Source organism: Temnothorax americanus, unplaced genomic scaffold, assembly GCF_048541705.1.
Source record: "Temnothorax americanus isolate GAGA-0224 unplaced genomic scaffold, ASM4854170v1 Scaffold3, whole genome shotgun sequence".
NCBI classification, from domain to species: Eukaryota; Metazoa; Arthropoda; class Insecta; order Hymenoptera; family Formicidae; genus Temnothorax; species Temnothorax americanus.
Genome location: NW_027509442.1, coordinates 8,534,026 through 8,554,012, shown reverse-complemented (window position 1 = coordinate 8,554,012; position 19,987 = coordinate 8,534,026). Strand labels below are relative to the sequence as shown.

General features: G+C 38.7%; 1 protein-coding gene and 1 long non-coding RNA gene across 12 annotated transcripts in view; both read right to left on the bottom strand.

The window, feature by feature from the left end:
* Positions 1 to 19,987, bottom strand: part of LOC143900046 (uncharacterized) — a 148,115-nt gene that overhangs the window by 87,275 nt on the left and 40,853 nt on the right. The window lies entirely within an intron of this gene.
* Positions 13,028 to 15,520, bottom strand: LOC143900215 (uncharacterized). The gene has a single exon (XM_077411296.1). It carries the CDS (start codon positions 15,002 to 15,004, stop codon positions 13,736 to 13,738), a length of 1,269 nt encoding a protein of 422 aa, XP_077267422.1. The 5' UTR covers positions 15,005 to 15,520; the 3' UTR covers positions 13,028 to 13,735.

Genomic DNA, 19,987 nt, shown 5'->3' with positions numbered 1-19,987 from the left:
CTGCGAGAAAGATACTCCATGCAATTTCGCGGTAATGCGGGCAATTTCCAGTCATTATGACTTGCGATACGTGCACGTGAGATCATCGAGAGTCGAGCGAGAGTCGTGTGGTGATCGGGCGCGGAGGCGCATCTTGTCGCATCGCACTGTTCGTTCTGTGCACACAGAGTTATGCCGAAAGTAATCCGTCGAAACGAAATGTAAAGTCACCCTTCCCACTACGCGGGTACCGTGACTAATCGATGAGTACGCAGCCGGTCGCGTATGGGTCGAATCGAATTCGAGCCGTGTGCTCGTCCGTGCACGCGTTTCCCACTCGCTTATGGATCGCGGCGCGGAGTCTGCAGGGCACATCGTATTTTATATTTTATGATTTATACTTTTTTTCGAAAGGAAATAAATAAACAAAATTTTCTTTTTCTTAGATAAAATTTTCAACTTTTTGCACTTTTCACGTTTCTTGCAGGTTTCTCGTTTGAATTCTCGAGTAACGAGTATCGAGTATCGAGTGTCGAGCGTCGAGCGTCGAGCATCGAGTCGTTAGGTTTAGTATTCTAAAATTAAGTTTAAAATAGCTATTTGACCTTATTTCTGCACACTTATTCCTGTCATGCCTATTTCGATGCGCGCGATATACAACACTCGTATACCGTATACCTATAAGCTTCGTCATGTACGTTTATCTGACGCAAAATCGGATGTCCTTAGCAACTTATTTTATTGCTTTTAAGTGCCATGTCTGAAGCAAGATTCCATCACATACTACTGTATGCTGCATCTTGTATCTTTTACAAGCGATAAAGAAGAGAAACGATTATACTTGTGTGCGCGCATTTTTACGTGATGTATAATTTTCGTTTAGTAAACTAAACTATGTATGTACGAGTTGCGTGACATCGAGCTGCGTGCACGGATGCATACATCAAGCATCAAGGTTCAAGGGTATAGAAAATAATGAGAAAGCCAAGACAGGAGAATGGCTGACAACGCGGTGCGGTGGACCGTAAGAAGTTAGGGTTTCCCATGACGACTTTAATTGCACCCGTTACTCCCCTCTCAACGTTGTCCATTTGTTATCTGGGCATTATCTGCTGCCGATGACTCGTACTCTGCGGAGAGTTCGATGCATTAACAGAAGCGGAAAGATTGCTCTCCCATGTGGAAGTATTCGTAAAACTTATACGCGCGGATAAGTTCTTATACATGTAACATAATTTTCATTATACTAACAGGATAAAAAATTTGATAATTTCAGGATTCTCTCTCTCTCTCGGCAAGTATACAGATTAAATAAACAATTTAATAAAAATAAAGTTATGCTTTATTTTAAAACGAAAAGTTTATATCCGGTTGATTTTAGATTATATATTTTCGAATTATCTTTTTGTTTTCGCGTGGTTACAATCTTACACGCCGAGACGTTGAAAAGAAAACTTCCGGTCGTAAATTTTCGCGAGATGCCTTCGTGCAATTGAATCGGTCAATTCTGGGGAGAAAAACGGTGGCATCCGGCGCGCGCCACGAGGTCAAGTAGCCGACCTCGTATCCTGGGTCTTGCTTGAACCCGGGTCTTCATTGGCGGCCGCAGCCGCGGGTCAAACTCCTTGACTCGCGACCACGACCAGCTGCCCCCTAGACAACTTCGCAATTTATTGCCGTTGTTCCAACGCGCAACGTGAGCAACGTAATGCTATGCGTACTCGGCAGCTTCATTCATATGTATCTTCGTTCATAAACTGTACGATACTCGGAATGAATTCTGGACTATTCATTGCTGTATTAGTGAATATATAGCGCGAGAAAAATTCTTGCGATTTATTTTAAATTAGTTTCAAAGTCGATTTACTTACAAATATAGTAAAGAGGCACCGTCCCTTTTATGAAAAAGATTGAAAATTTCTTACATGTATACGATGTAAAAATCAATCTGTCGCAAAATAAGAGAGAGAGAGAAAGAGAGAGAGAGAGAGAGAGAGAAAGAGGAGGGATTTTTTTAGCTACACATTATATTAACGATAATATATTGATTATTAATAGTAATTATAAATTAAGTGCAGTTATCAAAAATTTATTATTATGATGATCAGTAATATGTATCCTACATTAGAGACAATGTGCGTACACATATTAAATCAGGCAAATATAACTTCAAGTTAGAATTCAATTGCTGCTAAACGGTTGCAAAATGGTGCGAATGCTCCGAGCGAAACGGTGCGTACTATACGAATCGCGTTTCCGTTTGCTCATTTATTCGCCTCGCGATTAATACTATAGTAGATTAATAATAGAGTCTTGTCATTTGTATCGCACCGTATTCGTCAACACGTTATTATTTAAACGTGCCAATGCTCATAATCCCTCGTTTCTTTGTCAAGTTTTTTACAAATCGAGCGAAGCAAAATTGATTATTCCACAATGCAACTTTAATTTTCCATACATTTGTGTGTGTATGTTTCGACACAATATCTTCTTTTGCAGTTATTTTCGTCAATCACCGATTCTCTCGGAATGACCGTAACCTCACGCAAGTATAATCTATTCTTTCATGGCATATGCGTGCTGCATTTCAACGAGACATTTTAACTGAACTGTTTCCCCCACATATTATTGCAAATTTACGCGGTAAGTGGACATTTGTTCACTTTATAGTCGCTGAAGATTGACGATCAAACACCGATTCAATGGGGTTATTTGCGTGACACGAATATTTCAAGGACAAGCAGATTATCGATTATTTTCTACAAATTACATGTATTTTCAAACACATACATACAGAAGAATTTAAATTAATTAATTTAATTTTGCAAAATCGGACTTGAATGTTTATTATATTAGTGAACAATTTGGCACGCGAGTGTTCGCGTTTAAAGAGTTGCCCTATCTCGCGTCGCAAGAATGTGCCTAGTGTATGCACCCGTTGCCCATTTGAGCAGCACTCACGCGACCCTTTAAAACAAATAGCGCATCGACCAGCAAGTCTCGCGAATCAGAGAACGTGAAACATACGAAAGAGTGAGATGACGAATGTTGAAAGAGATTTACAGAGCTTAACCCTACGTCGCTCAATCTGAAAAGTGCTTAGCAGAAGTGGCACAGCTGTGCCATAAAACGGCCGCCATTATCGACAAAAGTTGTTCCATGTCGCTCGATCGATACCGTCGAAATAGTGTAATCACTTTTGTGTAAGATCTTGGAATTTTAAAAGAATGAAATCGCTGACGAGCCAACAATTACATACATGAATATTTTATGAGTATTTAATTTTCACAGTTTCTAATTGTAAGAATTAATTATGAAATACTTTGAGAACTACTTTGGCCACGCTACATATTGCGTTGCTCATCGCCGTTTGTAACATTGTGTGTCATGATTGATTAAGGCATTAAGGAATAGACTCATCGGAGATGGATTACTCATCAATTACACTTCCTACAAAATACAAGCGATAAGTAGTCGACTAAAATGACGATACTCGTACATTTGTATACGATTCATCCACTATATATGGCAGTCGAGTATTTGAAGCTCTGCTTAATGTTTGGAAAACACCTTTCTTTCGATTGATAGCAACCAAATTCTCATGCTAAAGTCGTTTTTAGGCGAGTTGTTATGGTCAATTTTAAACGAGTGGCGAGAAATGGAAGGAGCGACAAAAAGTCATATGCGTGCGTATATTATATGGTGGGTGGCACGCGCCCGATGCCGTAACTTTAATACAAACGCTTAACGGACACGGTGTAACACGAGACACACCGGAAGGGACGTCAGCCGAGTGTCACTCAGTCATTCAGCCGACTCCGCTTGTTTCATTGCTGGCTCTTCTCTCTCTCTCTCTCTCTCTCTCTCTTTCTCCTCCCTTTCCCTCTCCCACCCCTCCCCCCTCTATCTCTTGATAAAGTGCGTGCGCGAGTATGAGGCGTGCATGCACGCCACGCACGCGCATTCTCATTACGAGGGAGGAGACCCGAAGCGCATCAGATAAGAGGTAAAGGGAGAAAAGACATTCACGACGTTAATTCGCTCTTTTTCCAATCGCTTTCTTCATTTTCTTCTGTTTAAATACGTAGATAATGATTTTTATCAGGTTAGACCCATTAGAATTGAGAAAATACAAACTTTATGTGCATTCGAATTAACATAATCTAAACTAGATGATTTAGATTTATATACAATGGAAAAAATTTAATTTTTTAATAATAAAAATTCGCGACGTACTCGGGAATGTCTAAAATCTATTGTGTACATGTATATATATATATAAGCTTAAATGTTGAATGTCTCTGTATTGCCTGCAGCATCAGTGAGAAATTTTGATCAATAATATTCGAAGACCACGAGATTTAAATAGCAAATACACTAGTTTAAATGGTCATTTGTTCACGGGATATGAGAGAAAGAGAAGGACGTGGGAATAGATGGTACGAAGGCACGAACCTTGATTGTACTTTAATTTACTTTCTATCTCTGCCGCTTCTCTACGGTCCATTCTGTTCACGAAACAAGTCAACTACTTAAGCAGGAAGTGCATCAGGAAACGTCTGAGAGAAGAAATAGTCTTGGCTTTCATTGGTGAGAAAATTTTTGATCAAGTTGCTGATTATATTTAAATAATCCGCTACAAACGTATTTATTATAAAAAGTACATATATATATATATATATATATATATATATTTCCGTATAGAGAAGAATGGATGCTGTTATCCATTTCAGCGAGGCAATTTTTTGTTTTCCGGGCTTGTCACTGCTGAATGAGACTTCATTGATTCGTTTTGTGTTTAATTGTCGAGTAAATTAATCTATAGTTATAATTTTTTTACTGGCACTGTGGAACAATAAATAGCATAAATGAGAAGAACAGATAATATATCTACGAATAGAACATTTCGGACAGAATCTCCGATGTGTACACCCTTACTAGGGAGAACGGAAGCCATTTGTTGAGCAAAGAACTCTACATTGCTCTATTGCGCCAAAGCAATTAACCTTACCCCTTACCCGTTTGTCGGCATCTTCGTAAGGTTTCCAAGGCAGTAGACCCACCAAAGTTTGATTCGAGCCATTTGTAAATTCCGCACAACAACAAAGACATCAATTACTGTAGAAATCAAAATCAATTGTTGAGAAGTAGCTGACTTGCATTATGTCTTGATGCTCTAGTCAATCACGTTTTATTTATACATACAATATACGTATGTTAACTTGTAATTTTGAAGTTGTACATTTTGAACAAAGTATAATGTCCAGAGATGCAAAGTGATGAAAGATAAGAAATGATTAAGAAAAACGAGAAGAGTTACTATATAAGAATTATATATATTGATATACATATATCAGACGTGAAGAAAGTGATCGTCCATCTGCAGTGGCTAGTATGCGATATATATCTAAACAAGTTATAAATTTCAGTCAATTTTTTTCGAAAATGCAAAGTTGGTAAATGCATGACGAAAAGCGATTGATGTTGGAATCGCAGCGATATTGTTTCGATTACGATACGCGAACGCATATTCTGAATGAACATTTCTGCGGGAATTCTTAAGAAACAATTACTCGTCTAAACGAAGCTAATTGAAGCCATTCAAGATCATGGTGAGCGAGTCGGTGTCGGCTGGTGCGACGCGACGTACTAGAAGATACGGTTAAGCTGTAAACTGCGTTTCGCCGAGTTTACTCGGCGTGTAAACGAACGACTACCGCGCATTGGACTTCTAATAAAGCTTATAGAAACGTTTCTCATACGTGCTCGCCGCGCGCGCCTCCATCCGGCATGATACATTTCCGGTCGCCACTATTCGATCTTCCTCTCACTCTTCTAACCGATTCTTAGTCTACACTTTACTATTTGATATACTCTCTGACGATACGTCTAACTTTATTTAGAACAATTGCAAAGATTGAATACAATTTTGTCAGAGCTTTATATTATTGTGTAGCCGTTTAATTATCAAAGATAAAAAATTTGAAGCAATTTTGAAAATAAAATACATTGTTATATTCACAAGAACAAGTTCTTTGGCTTTTCTTTGTTACGAAATATATGTACAAACTTTTTATCAGTGGTCTTTCTCCAGCCTATATATATATTCGCTGTTATTCAAAATTTATTTGCAATGTTTCTGAGCCTTACTAATCGGTCACGCATGCATTTGATCTTGCTCGAGATATCGATACGTATCTATTATTAGCAATTCTCTTCGTGACAATTTAATTTCTCCAATTTCTTGTTTATATCTCTCTATCTCAGTCTTTCAATCTGTCGTACGCAACAGAAACGCGGAAAGAAGTCATTATTGTTGATCCTACCTCAAAACACACACACACACATTTCTTTCATGTCTGTTTTTTCTCTTACATTTATTTCTGTGCTCTCTCTGCGCAACGTCGTCCTCATCGTCATGCGAGAGACCGATCGTTCATTCATTCACCCTTTAGGCTGGCGTTTATTCATTCATTCGTTTAACACTTTTGTGCTACGCGGAGATACGGGTCTTCTGTCGCAGCGCTACGCATCTGGAAAACTCTTTAACTGTTTTGTATAACGTGATTAGTCTGAATACGCGTATCTCGACCTCCTGCACCGACACCGATAAACAAACGATAGAACTTTGAACGATATGACTTTTTTTGATTTTGATTCGCTTGTTATTAAAATATGCAATCCTAGAATCTTAATTTAATAAAGGATTTGTTAATTTTCCTTTGCGAACTTGCCTAAAAAGCCGTAATCAAACTACAGATTGGGATTGAGATTGATTCGACCAATTAAAGCAAAGTTCGCTAAACTTGAAGTTAGTTTTCTTTATTCCGATTGATTAAATTTCAATCTAATCTCAATCTCAATCCGTAGTCTGATCACGGCTTAACGCTAATAGCACACATTGTAAAGCACTTGAATATGATTCTTCCGTATATCGAGATAGGTACATTCGATGTTGAAGACGAATGTACAATGATTAAAAGAAGAATTATATACGTTACAATGATAAGATTGATAAGAAGAAGAAAGTGTAGACAGTAAGGCTTAGAAAAGTAACTCGTCAGGAACAGCTCGACTGTTATCAAGCTGGTTTAGCTATTTTCAAGAAGGTTGAATCAATATGCTGCTTTCGCAAGAGTTATCTTACAATAGCCTGACGTTCAAATATTAATGTATACCTGGACATTGATTCATATTATGACGTACGATCTTAAAGTACATGTAGACAGCAAGTTATAATCGTCGTTGATCGATATGTAGACATACATTTAAATTTCATATGACATTACATAGCGTCGTGAGTTTATATACAGTTGTAGATAAACCGTCCTACATATTTCTTTTATTCAAACGTAATGTCAATCACTCCTTTATAATTTAATAAAAATTGAAGCTACTTATATTACTGCAAATGTCTAAAAATATCCACTGAATGTCTTATGTCTGCAATTACTGCAATACCGATTCACATCTGAGAGTAAAGCATTCTTTTTCTAGTTACAAAAGCTTGAGGATTGAACGCTTATTTTTCAATTAATTCCACACGTCCGCTTTAATACAATTTTAACTCGAAGCGATAATGACGTGCGCGCGCGTACGTCATTATTTAACTCTTCTTGTATTGTATCTGTTTATATATGCGTAAACATGTGTAAAGTATACATATATACAGCAAATTTCTCTTCGTAGCACAACCCATTACCAGTTACCCGCGTTGTCCGCGGTATAATTCAGTTATCAAATTATCGCCTCTCATTTACATCGCGTTTGTTCATCTTGTTCGGACGAGACTGTAAACGTTTACGACAATTCGGTGAGCAACGCGTAGGTGTTTCCGCGAGTAAAGACGAGCGTGGTCGAAAGCCCGCAAAGTAGTTCAAGCCAAGGAGAGCCAATAGCGAGCGCGTAATCGTTAGTGTAGCATGCGTGAGGAGGTGGTGAAGAAGCACACGCGGCAGCGTGTGTCGCAGCATCTCCTTAACTCATCCTCCGCGCTTAAATAAATTAAACGAGACATCGCGCGACAAGTAGGCTCGGTGTTACTTACATAGGTACGTGTCTTACGTCATTCGCGCGCGTGGCCGAAGAGGGCCACAACTTGCTTCTCTATCCTTGAATCTTGCTCGAAATTAGCCGCAATCAAAGTGCCACGTCAACATCCCCCCTTTGCCCTCTGTTTAACGACGACGGCGCGGCGCTTCCTCTCATTCTCCTCCCGTTCGCGGTCGAGGAAATCGGCGAGACTTCCGTCGCGAATCATCAACTCGATGATGAACTCGGTGAGTCAGTTTGCTAGAATGAGCGGCGTTTAAGAAAAATTCGGTCGCCGTGGCCATTACGAAATCGCGTTTCATCGCGACTACGATATTGTTTCGCCAAACGAATGAAAGAGAGCACCTTCCGCAAATGTAATCGCGATCGCATGAATCTAACGTCCACTCGTTTTATCACAACCGTGTAAGCTACTGTGTAGACACAAGATTGTAGATAAAAAAATCGCGTTATTAGTATATATGATTACATTCACCTGCAGATTAAAATTTGAATGTTCAATGTCGTTTTATGACTCGAATTCAAAATTTTAAACCGACGTTGTCGTGTTTATTGCATGATTGTATAATATGTATTGTACGTTGTAGTTTTATGGTTCACAAATGGAGCGCGATATATATCTTGCTTGAAATAGATCATTTAAATAAGTTCCAAAAACGTCCATGTTAAGGATTAACGAGTAGGACTACGCCAACGGCAACGGATCTTAATTTCTTATATTTCCACAATCAGTTGATAATAATAAAGAAAATGTGAAAGAAGCACTTGTACGCCGCGCAAACTCCGATTCGAATCGATGCGTGATATACCTTCTGTCGCGGGATATAGTACTTGCGCGAGCAAAACTTGACGATGTAAGTACAATGACTATACGGCGAGATCGAAGCGCGTTTGGTTAAGACCGCAGATTAACCACCATTGCATTCGGAACGCATCCCTATAGGCTGGAAACCGGCCTCATCCCCGGAGTTGAGTTCTGTACGAGGGTGAGTTTCGTATATCGAAACGAAACCAGTCTTCCCTTTCCTTCGACATCGACATAAGGGTCTGTAGACGCGTAGACTCCGATTCACGTATCTACTGCCATTCCCCCTCTCTCTCTCCCTCTCCCCTTCTGTCTTTCTTCTCTCTCTCTCTCTCTCTCTCTCTCTCTCTCTCTCTCTCTCTCTCTCTCTCTCTCTCTCTCTCTCTCTCCCTCCTCCCTTTCCTCACCTCGTCTCTCGTGATATAAAGCGATGAAAATAATGTAACGCACCGCCACCAAAATCTATTGACACGCCACCCCACACGCACGCATACACGCGCACACCGTCCATTCATGATTACGTGCGTGAGCGCGCGAGAGAAATGAGAGTCGCGACTGGTTGTCGAGATCGAGATGTTAGGGAACCCCTCTGTAAATAAGCAAGATGGCGATGTCAAAATAATTGTATAGATAGGCCATAAGATGGTCCAAATTTCTAGTACGAGAAAAGATTTTTCTTCTTTTAATTTAATCATGATTATTTTATACATGTAATCTTTCTCTCTCAATATTTTCATCGGTCTACTTTACAGACACTTTTGTGTGAAATGTTCGCCCAAGAAATAAAAGATTCGCAAGAACTTTGTCTTTTTATTTCAAAAGGCTCTTTCTTATTAAATTTTGCATATTTTCTAGAACTTTAAGTATGAAGGAACAAAAAAAGTTTATAAATATACATAAAATCTGTCATTATTTAATTTAATTATTAACGCGATGTATCAATAAAATACATATTATCATATTTGTTTGCATTAATGTAAAGCCATGGTCGATAAAACAATAGAGGCAGTTGAATGTGCGAGATAGCGGAATAGCTGCACAATAATGAGCGCGAGCAGAGGCTAGAGCACTGTTGCACTGTCAAGTAAAGTAATAGTAATCGTAATACTATAACGATATATATGTACTAAAGAGCCAGATACTAAATAGTTGAATACAAATAGTTTCACGAGTGCTTTCAAAGACTTCACGTCGACCATTGCGGGCGCGTTTGCGAATAATGCTGACGACATCGACAATAATGTAATAGCGCAAAGTAATTCAGCGAGTTACCGACTACTTACTAAAACGTCAGGAACACTTACGAACTTTACGCGCCTTGCACGTATAATTCTCTCTGCAAAGCAACATTAATGTCTAAATATCTTTCTATGACAAAATTTTAAAATAAAGTAGTTAAGTAGATTTGCCAAAGTATATATAAATTAAAAATGTTTAGCTAATAAATCAACAATGTATTAATCAATATCAGCATATCTCATTATCTCATCCATGATATACTGCATCCATGAAATAAAAAGAAATAATTCTACTGTGTATCAAATTGATTATTATTTTGCTGTACCAAATGTTGAATTCTATAATAATATTAAGTATAACATACAAGTTGAGTAATTCTGATTTCTATTTTGCGTACTTACCTATATGGGTTATACGTGATGCTCGCGTATAAATCAAATCAAATCAAATTTACGCGGTATGCAAAAGTGTAAAAGCGTGATGCAACGTCGTCATTTGCTAAACGCATCGCGTAGAAACCAACACTCGTAACGATATCGAACACCTATGCCGTCCTATGCGATACGTAGAAGAGCAACAACATGCGTATATACCGTAGACAACTTGCCACTTGTAGCAATTGACCACGCAAGTGTTTACCGTCCCCTTCGAGCTACATGACGCTATGCGACGCGATTTCGCCTTACTTTAGACATGTTGTTCGTTGTTTTACAATGAGTTGTAATTGCAATGATGTAACTTAATTCCTTATAATTTGGATAATGCGACTACCTCATTTTGTGTCTACTCATGCTGTTTACGAAATTGAAATACGCGTCGTTTTGTATTCAGTCACGTCAGAATACAAAAACTATTTTACGATGATCCATGAATGAATGAATCCAAAGGAACTTTGGTTGACTTTGTAACAGTCGTTGATGTGCACAGGTCCATGTGAGCGCTTGTGATCGTGTTCAAAACTTTAATCCTCTCGATTAAAACGCATTAATATTCTCAATTATTATTACGGTAATTAATTTGGATTTAGACGAACGAAATGAACTAATTTAGAGAGGGAGAGGAGGGAGAGAAAGAGAGAGCGAGAGAGAGAGAGAGATAACGTTTGTTTTCTTTGAAAGATTATGGGGATGTGAGGGTTAATAAGATTCGCGCGTACCAGACAAAAGCACCGCGTTAACTATACTCGAAGGTATAAGAATGCCGAGCACGTCTGGCGGTGGGCAGGCCGCGCGGGTCACAATCCCATCTGCCGATCCTAACCGGTCTCTTTTCCTCCCTCGTTCTCTCCTCGGCCCTTCAGGCGTTTAAACTCCGGTTAGACGTACGCGAGCGCGCGCCATTATCTTATTTACGAATCATTGTCTCAATGTATCATACCAATATCGCGCCTGCTCGTACCGACCGGCAACACGCTTCTGGATGGTCATCAGAGTGCATCACGTGAATGCGCCACGCCACGCCGCGCCGCGCCGCGCCGCGCTTACGAGAAACACCGCTTCACGATTCGTCTGCTTTTTCCTCTATCTTAATAAAACTCGCTTGCGAAAAGACAAATTGTAAGATAAATCAAGGTAATTATGACGTAGCGGAATATTATGAGAGAAACCCCCCCCTAATTGGACCCCAAGCTATCGATCAAGCCTACTTAGAACTTGATTCGTTCACTCGTTATCGAGATCTCAACATCTCGGGTACTCGCAACCCGTCGCGTCGCGTAAAAGAGTCACGGTCGGTCTCGCTCCGCGTGTACTTGGCGCGAGACACTACCGTGTCTCTTGATATATTCTTTCTTATTTCTGCCAGTATTTAAATTCAAGGGCATTGAACTTGATCATCTTTTAAAGTTGTACGTGTTGTCAAATTTTTCTTCTATAAAAGCAACATATTCTTAGACGCGATACATCAAAATCTTTTGTATTGTCTGGAAATATTGCAACTCGTTTGGAAAATGTTTTGCTGAAGAATGGTCTATCTTTTTGTTTTCCTCACCTTTTTTTTAGCATTTTGAGAAGAAATGCTAAAATATAGGGTTTACGTTCAAGGGTCTTGTTCTTTAATCCTCGCTAGGAAGAAGTGGTTGCAAAGTCAAAAGCCAAGAAGGAAACACCGCAAAGAATGCTGAGATATAGGATATAGTTTATGGCTATACTACAGCACTAAAGCAATTTTGCAGCGGTGGCCTCGTACGTCCATCTAATTCTAAATGTTGTGTCATTGTGCGTGTTTCTCGTCTCGACGAGTCAAACCTTTATTCTATATTGTGTTTTGACACTCGATGGGTTCTGCCTGTTAAATTTTACGAGCGGTCATGACACGCAAGATCTTTCGATTTCGGAGGAAAATCTGTTTTGTTTGGTCTGGTCGAATCATCCCGGAAAGAACAACGTTAATATTATATAGAGACAGTTGATAAAAACTCATGCATGAATAAACTTAAATGTTGCTTGACATTTCAATATGTTTAGATAACTTTTTATTGATAAAAAAAGATGTGTAATATAACGATAATTAAGTTTAATCACAATTAAAAAAAAAATAAAATTAAAAAGTAAAAAATAAATATGATGTGTATTTTACAATACACCGTACAAAATTGATACGTTTGTAAAAGATTTTTAAAGAAATGATCTATTTAAATTTAGTATAAATTATATACATTGTATGCGTGTGTGTATGGCAATATATTTGCGGTGCGTCGTAAAGTAAATATTAATTGCGACATGGAATTTTTAAAAATGTTTTGGTGACATTTATTTTGCTGACATCATACATATGTTTCTCGCAGGCATTTATTCTTATTGATCTCAGCTCTATATACATATATAATGTTCGTAATATCTTTAGCAACAACAATTTCTATGTACACATTGTAATAACAAGCTACAAATGACTATTTATAAATTCGACTATACATAATTATATCGATTAATCGATGCTGTACATGCTAGGACCACCAAAGAGAGATCACAAGTTAAAATTCTATATATTTTTATATCGTCATATACTGTTCTTCTATATTTCAAAAGTCGCTGAGATTCGATCTCAAAATTCACATTTTGGTAAAGTTCCATCGACGATATTTAATATCGTTGATAAACGAATGTTGTCGTTTGATATGATATTTATTAGGAAAAGCAATACACGATATTGCTTCTCGTACGAAATTCGAAAAAAGTATATGTACAAAAACGGGAACGAGTTCAAATACAAATTAATCGCAATTATCGACAATTATCGACAATTATACAAGTTAATTTAGTATAATCGCTCGGTATTCGCATCGGGAATACCGAAATCACGAAAAGACTTGATATTTTAAATATTATATTATTTCCATATAACTAAAACATATCAATCAATGTTTAATTCCTCTCGAGAAATGGATTTCTCATATAGCTATAATTTTGCTGCTAAAATTGCGTTGTCAATAATATAGATATAGAAAAACAAATTTATGTACAAATTTTGAGAAGAAATTTAGTCCAGCTAAATTCATCAAGTTTCTTCGGCCACACGCGTTATGAATGTTCATCGGTAAGATTTAACGAAATGATGGAATTGTTACATGCAGGGTGAGATCGATCGTGCTGCACTTCCTCGAGATGGCCATTTTGATGGTGAAGATTATGTGAAGATTAGATCGCTTATCCGAAGATGGATTCAGCTTTGTCGACCGGTGAGGACCGTGATGGGTTTGAGAAGGAGCTGCGGCGGACTGTGAGGAAGTGGTCTCGACGGTTGAACAGAATTGCAGACGGTAACCGGCGGCGAATGCGGATCCATTGGTTCTGGACTGCTTCCAGGCGAAGCCGTACTAGAGGGAGGTTGACTTAGAACTTGAGACGTTTGACTGAGATGATATCTGGACTGTTGATGAAATATCGACGCCGGTATCGGTGGCATCGTAATAGATCTTAGGGTACTGTAGAAATCCTGGTAAGGATTTCCCGTAGGCGAGATTCCGGATGTCGGGATGCTGATACCGCCGGGATAGCCAGTAGGTGCTTGCAGTAACCTTTCGACGGAGAAGGCCCCGTGAGTCGAAGGTGCCGCCGTCGCCGGGAGAGGCTGCGGCTTGCAAGGTAGGCTTGTAGCCGACGACGTGGTTGCCGCTCCGGGTAACAAGCTGGCCGGATACCCGGCGGGGGTGGCGTAAGAGCCGGCGGTCACCGGAGGATACGCAACGGTGCGATGAAGGCAGAGCGACGAGGGCAGAGCGTAGAGCGACGTCGGCCATCCCGGTGGCGGGTAAGGCGTCGGATAAAGGCCGCCGAGCACCACGCTCCTCTTGAAGGCCGCTAGTCGCGACCTGGAAGCCGCCGTGGTCCTGCGCCGGAGTTTTCCCGTCGCACCTCCGATGAACACGTCCTCGGAGCTTGGGTCCAGCATCCAGTAGTTGCCCTTCCCCGGATCGTCATAGTGACGAGGTACCTTGACGAAGCACTTGTTCAAGGACAGATTGTGTCGAATGGAATTCTGCCAACCTTGCTTGTTATTCTCGTAGTAGGGAAAGTGGCGCATTATATACTCGTAGATGCCATTCAAGGTGAGTCGCTTTTCGGGGCTTTGTCGAATGGCCATCATGATTAGCGCGTTGTAACTGTACGGTGGTTTGTCCGCCTTCTTCTTATCCTCCGCCTGCTCCTTCGAGTCCTTCTGGCTCGTCGGGCTGATGGACGTTGCACTGGTGGAGCAATCCAAGGGCGGCGTTTCCGCGCCACCACCGGTAACATCGAGATCACTGCAATCGTCGCTATCGTCGGCGTGACCGACGTCGGAAGAATCCGACTGGCTGGCCGACGGCGCGGGGGTCCCGGCACACGCTTCCGGCAAAATGCTACGGATGCTGAAGTTGCTCTTCAGAGCAGCCCGTGGCGGCGGCGAAGCTGTCACGGTATGCTGCTCGCCCGAGCCCTCCATATTCACCATGCTTCCTTCGAACGTTTCTCGTTGTGTAACACCGTACTCCGCTTGCACTTTCAAATCCGTACCTTGTCACATATGCATGTATACGTTCACTCAATTTTTAAATACATCTCCGATTATTTCCCTTCTACATTTTTTCCCCGTTCAACTACACAACACACCGAACGATCGTTTCCTTCTTTTACCTCCTTTGTTTCTTTCTTCTTTCTGTTTCTCTTTCTCTCTCTTTTTTTTAAAATTTTTTTTATTTCTACGCGCACCGTTCGCCTTGCGCCCTGTCTCTTCCCAGCTGCGAGTAAGCTGAACGTCAAAGCGCTCCCGTCGAGAAGCCGCGCGTATCTGACGGCCTCCCCGCCACGGGTACTATTTATACCTGGTGTACGGATACGCCCACCAGTAACGGCACGACGTGCCTCGAGGGGCTCGCTGACCAATCGTGGTGGTAGCGCACTGGCAATGCCGCTCGACCCCACTACGGTGTTTGCATCCAATGTTTGACAGCAAACAATGTCAGCGGTACGAAGCCACGGCGAAGGCTGGGATTTCGGAGGTGGTAGCGAGGCGCAAGCGGATCTGGAGCTATCGCGCAGCATGGTGGGGAGCGCAGCCGCAACTAAACGTGCATCCCCGCGTGTGCAAACAAATCCAACGCGTTATACCCGCGTCTATACGCCCTTCTATGGGATTGGCACGTTCTTGCACGTCGCACTGCCAGAGTGTAGCGCATGACTTTGGCTTGGCATGGAGACAGAGAGAGAGAGAGAGAGAGAGAAAGAGAGGGGGGAGGAAGAAAAGGGAGAGTGTGAGAGATGTGTACGGCGCGATTGTATTTATATATCTTTCACGGCGGCCGAAACTTGCTTCAACTTGATTCAATTTTCATAGCGTCGTCGAATATGGAGATGATGGGGACGTCTGTCGCAGAACGTCGTTCGTGCACCTGGTGTCATCGACTTTTGTATCTTCGACTTGAGCGTTTGTCAACTGAGAGACGCGTTAACGAACTTGCTATTGAGCTCTTGCGCGAAATAAACACCATTCTTATGACAGGTTTGTAAGATGTGTGAGTTGTTAGATTGTTATTATACATCACGAATTTGATATCTTTTGTATTCTTTCTCTTTCTCTTTATCTTTTTCTGTGGGTTGGAATAAATTTTTATTTTGTATCTACGCTATTATAATTATTCTGAAGAAAGATGAGATAAGAATATATAAACTTATTAATTAATGGCAATAATAATCAATTAATTATTAACGAGCAAAAAGCAAGCGTCATCTCTCAAAATGAAGCCTTATGATCGTGGGAAAATCGTGCGGTTTCCTACAAGAAAAAAAAATATATTTTTTAGAAATATATTCTTTTTCTTTTTAACTAACCTTTAGTGCGATTATCGTTTTCACATAAAAGAGTGGATTCTCGACGAAAAGTCGATTAAAGAACGGCTTGTGACTGACACAAGTTGAGATGACTAAGCTTTACCATACTGTTTCGGCTTCGTTACGCTTAATAGGCAGGGTTAACTCGAGAAAATGTTTATTCCATAGAAAATTGCTTGTTGTGATTTCTTGCGGTTTGCCGATCTCTTTGTGTCTATTTGCAAATACGCTATATGGGACTTATTGTTAGCTGAATAGTAGCTTGCCGAAAAGAAGTTCTTTTCGACCACGATTTCATTATTAACAGAACTTTTAGACATTCTTTAAACATGGCCAATTCTTGTAAGGAAAAAAAATATCTTTTGCGGGATACCCACTGATTTTACTAATGATGGTGGATATTCTTGTCGCTTACTTTCTTTATTAAAATCTAGTCATAAAAATAGTTTTCAGATTATATATTTATCATTAAATAGAATAATTAATAATCGAAAAATTATTTTGTTGAAAAGTATATAAAGATCGATTTGAACGAGATAATAATCACCCATGACTGTAATGTGCATTAATGCGTTACCTGACGTATATCAGAAATGCGCGCGCGCGTGAGTGTTAGTTTAATAACATAGTACAGTGTACATTTTTTAGAGTGGTATATTATATGTATTTTATTAGAATTCTGCAAATTACGAATGCAAATTCAGAAAAAAGATGAAAATTATGTTTAATTGAGGATTTATTTGTTCCTTCGATAATAATGATAAAACTTTCGAAAAATATAGGCTTATATACTTATATATATAGGCTTTAAAAAAAATGTATAGAAATCCTCTTTTTTTAACCACACACGTTTGCATAAGCGGTATCAATCTGGAATTATACTAATCAATGTAGTCACAACGACAAAGAGAACGAATCTGTGGTGCATGTGCCGAATAAAGGGAGTAAAAGGCACGTGACAAACGTGAACCATGGAAAAAGGAAGACCGAAAAGAAGGTTGCCGTAGGTTTGCCAAGGGAGGACATCGGCAAAAAGCAAAAGGCATTCTTTGAACCGCGGATGACATCTTTATATGCGTTGTTCGGCTCCCCATCGTGAAAATGTCGTCACCCCATGGCGATTCGTAAATTTAGTTGCATCCCACCGTATGTTCTTCATCGTGGTATTTTCATACTATAATCTGGTAAGAGTTATGAATAAGGTAAACGTAAATGTAAGTTAATTTATAGATTAATTATACGAATTAACCATCTCTTGAAGATTAATTATTACGTATAATAGCAATATGTCAATACATATGTCAATAATCATAACGGTTATTGGGTACTAATATTGCGGTATAACCTAATTGTATAAGATTAAAAGATTTATCCTTATAGGTATACCTTTGGTACGTTTATCGTCTTTCTTAAGACGACCACCGATGAAGCTATATATAACAGTTTCAACGTGACGAATTATAAGTTAAAGGCACTTATTACGTGATTATCGTAATATTCGACACACTCTTTTTGAAACTCCAGGGGAGTTCACCATTCATTACCATCATCTTTCACTACAATCACCTCCCATCTTGCATGGAAAATTGCTTTTCCAGCACGACCGGCGCAACGCAGCAAAGCGGTCTCCCTATTATTCCATTCCTTCGTCATACAGCTTTTCTTGCGAGACTGTGAAAACGATTCGCAGGTATCAGAAAGAGAGAGAGAGAGAGAGAGAGAGAGAGAGAGTGTGAGAGAGAGAGAGAGAGAGGTGAACCTATTGTTAAAAAACAACGTATCATAGTTGTCGCAATGCGTAGTTGTCTCTATATTCAATATCCTTCGCGTGATTGTGTGTGGCAATATTATGCCGTGGATAACACTGACGAATATTATACTGTTCAAATAAGAGAAATATTGCGGGTGAAAGAATTTACTACTTCTGCGAATTATTAGTTTATTACTTTGCAGAGTAAACTTTCGACTAATCAATCGATGAAGAAAAATATTTGAAAGATGAGAAATTGACATACACACATTGAGTCTGATATTTTCCTTTAGATGATATTAAGTTAATAATAACATTACATGTACGTTGCTGTATAATATTATATTACTTCGCGATGCTTTATTTTTATACGCATTTATTTTGCGTCATTGAATTCAACATTTGAAGGGAGAGTTAAAAGAAAGTCATTTTATAAAATTATATTTTATTAAGTTTTTAATGAAGTTGCGGTATAGTGATAATTAAAGAATGCGTGATTAAAAGGTGATGTTTCTTTGTGCAAAAAATTTATCCTTATTTATTTTATCTTATTAATTTTCCAAAATGTCACAAAATAACCATTCTTCTTCAATACTATTTAATAGCAAATTTGGCAAATATATATGCACATGTCTCTATAATTTCAATATTTACGACTACTAATAGGTATTGAATTTTAAGTAAAAAAGCATTATGTACATTGGTCGATAAAATATTCAATATACTGCTAAAAATTCTGCTGATAATATTAATAACATTGAGTATTTTATCGATTAAGATTTTTATGTTATGTTTTCATGAAATTAATTCACCGAAATTAATTCACGAATCATCAAATTTATCTATCTAGACACAGTTGTATTATTTTTCGTAAAATATTCTTAGTTTTTGCAGTCAATCCAATTCTGTCAAAAAAGCTTTTCTGAAAAACCAAGATGTTTTTTTTTTATAGAATCAAGTCTCACGATTCGGCAGATTGGGTTACATGCGCATATGCCTTGAACTCTTAACCCTGTCGCTCTTTCTTCTCGCGTCAACGAAAAAATGCCCTGATGCAGATTAAATAGGTAACTAATCTTCTGCGGTCCAGTTGAAGAAACTAAGATCTGACAGAGAGATGATCTCCGTGGCGATCGCATTAAACTATCGGTAAGGAAAAAGAGAGGTAAGCAGATACTATAGTATAAAGTCTGCCTGCACTGACAAGGTGGTCTGTTGTCGTTGTCCGATTGTGAGTCGTCAAATATGGAGCGGCACTTTTGTTGGAATTAGAGATCAAACTTTTGTATTTTTTTCACACGAAACTAATCATCTATAAGAATCAGATAAATCCTTTTTAAACTTGATGTTAAAATTTACAAATCTTTACTCTAGATGTAAATAAATATTTTGAATACTTTGAATTTAAGCGTACTATATACACTGTTGGAAAATTTGTGTTAAATATAACATAAATCACATGTCCCAAACGGTTCACTCAAATTTTTGTGTTAATTTAACATAATATGGATGTGTTAAATGGTAACACCGATATTATGTTCAAATATTTCAACAGAAATGAAATGTTCTAATTCTGATTGTAATTTGAGATTAATTATGTGTGCAATTAACAAAACTTTTATGTTGAAGTTAAGATTGTAATATAAAATCTACACTCTTTTTCTGTAAATTTTTCGTAAATTTTCATTCTCACTTCTGTTATAGAGTATAATCAACACTCTTTTTCTGTAAATTTTAACACATTTAATAAATACGTTCAAATTGTGTTTTACTTTAAATATTTTTTAAATTATTTTTATAATTTTACATTTTTTAAATTTGTTAAGTTCAATTAACATAGCAGGCATATATGTTAAA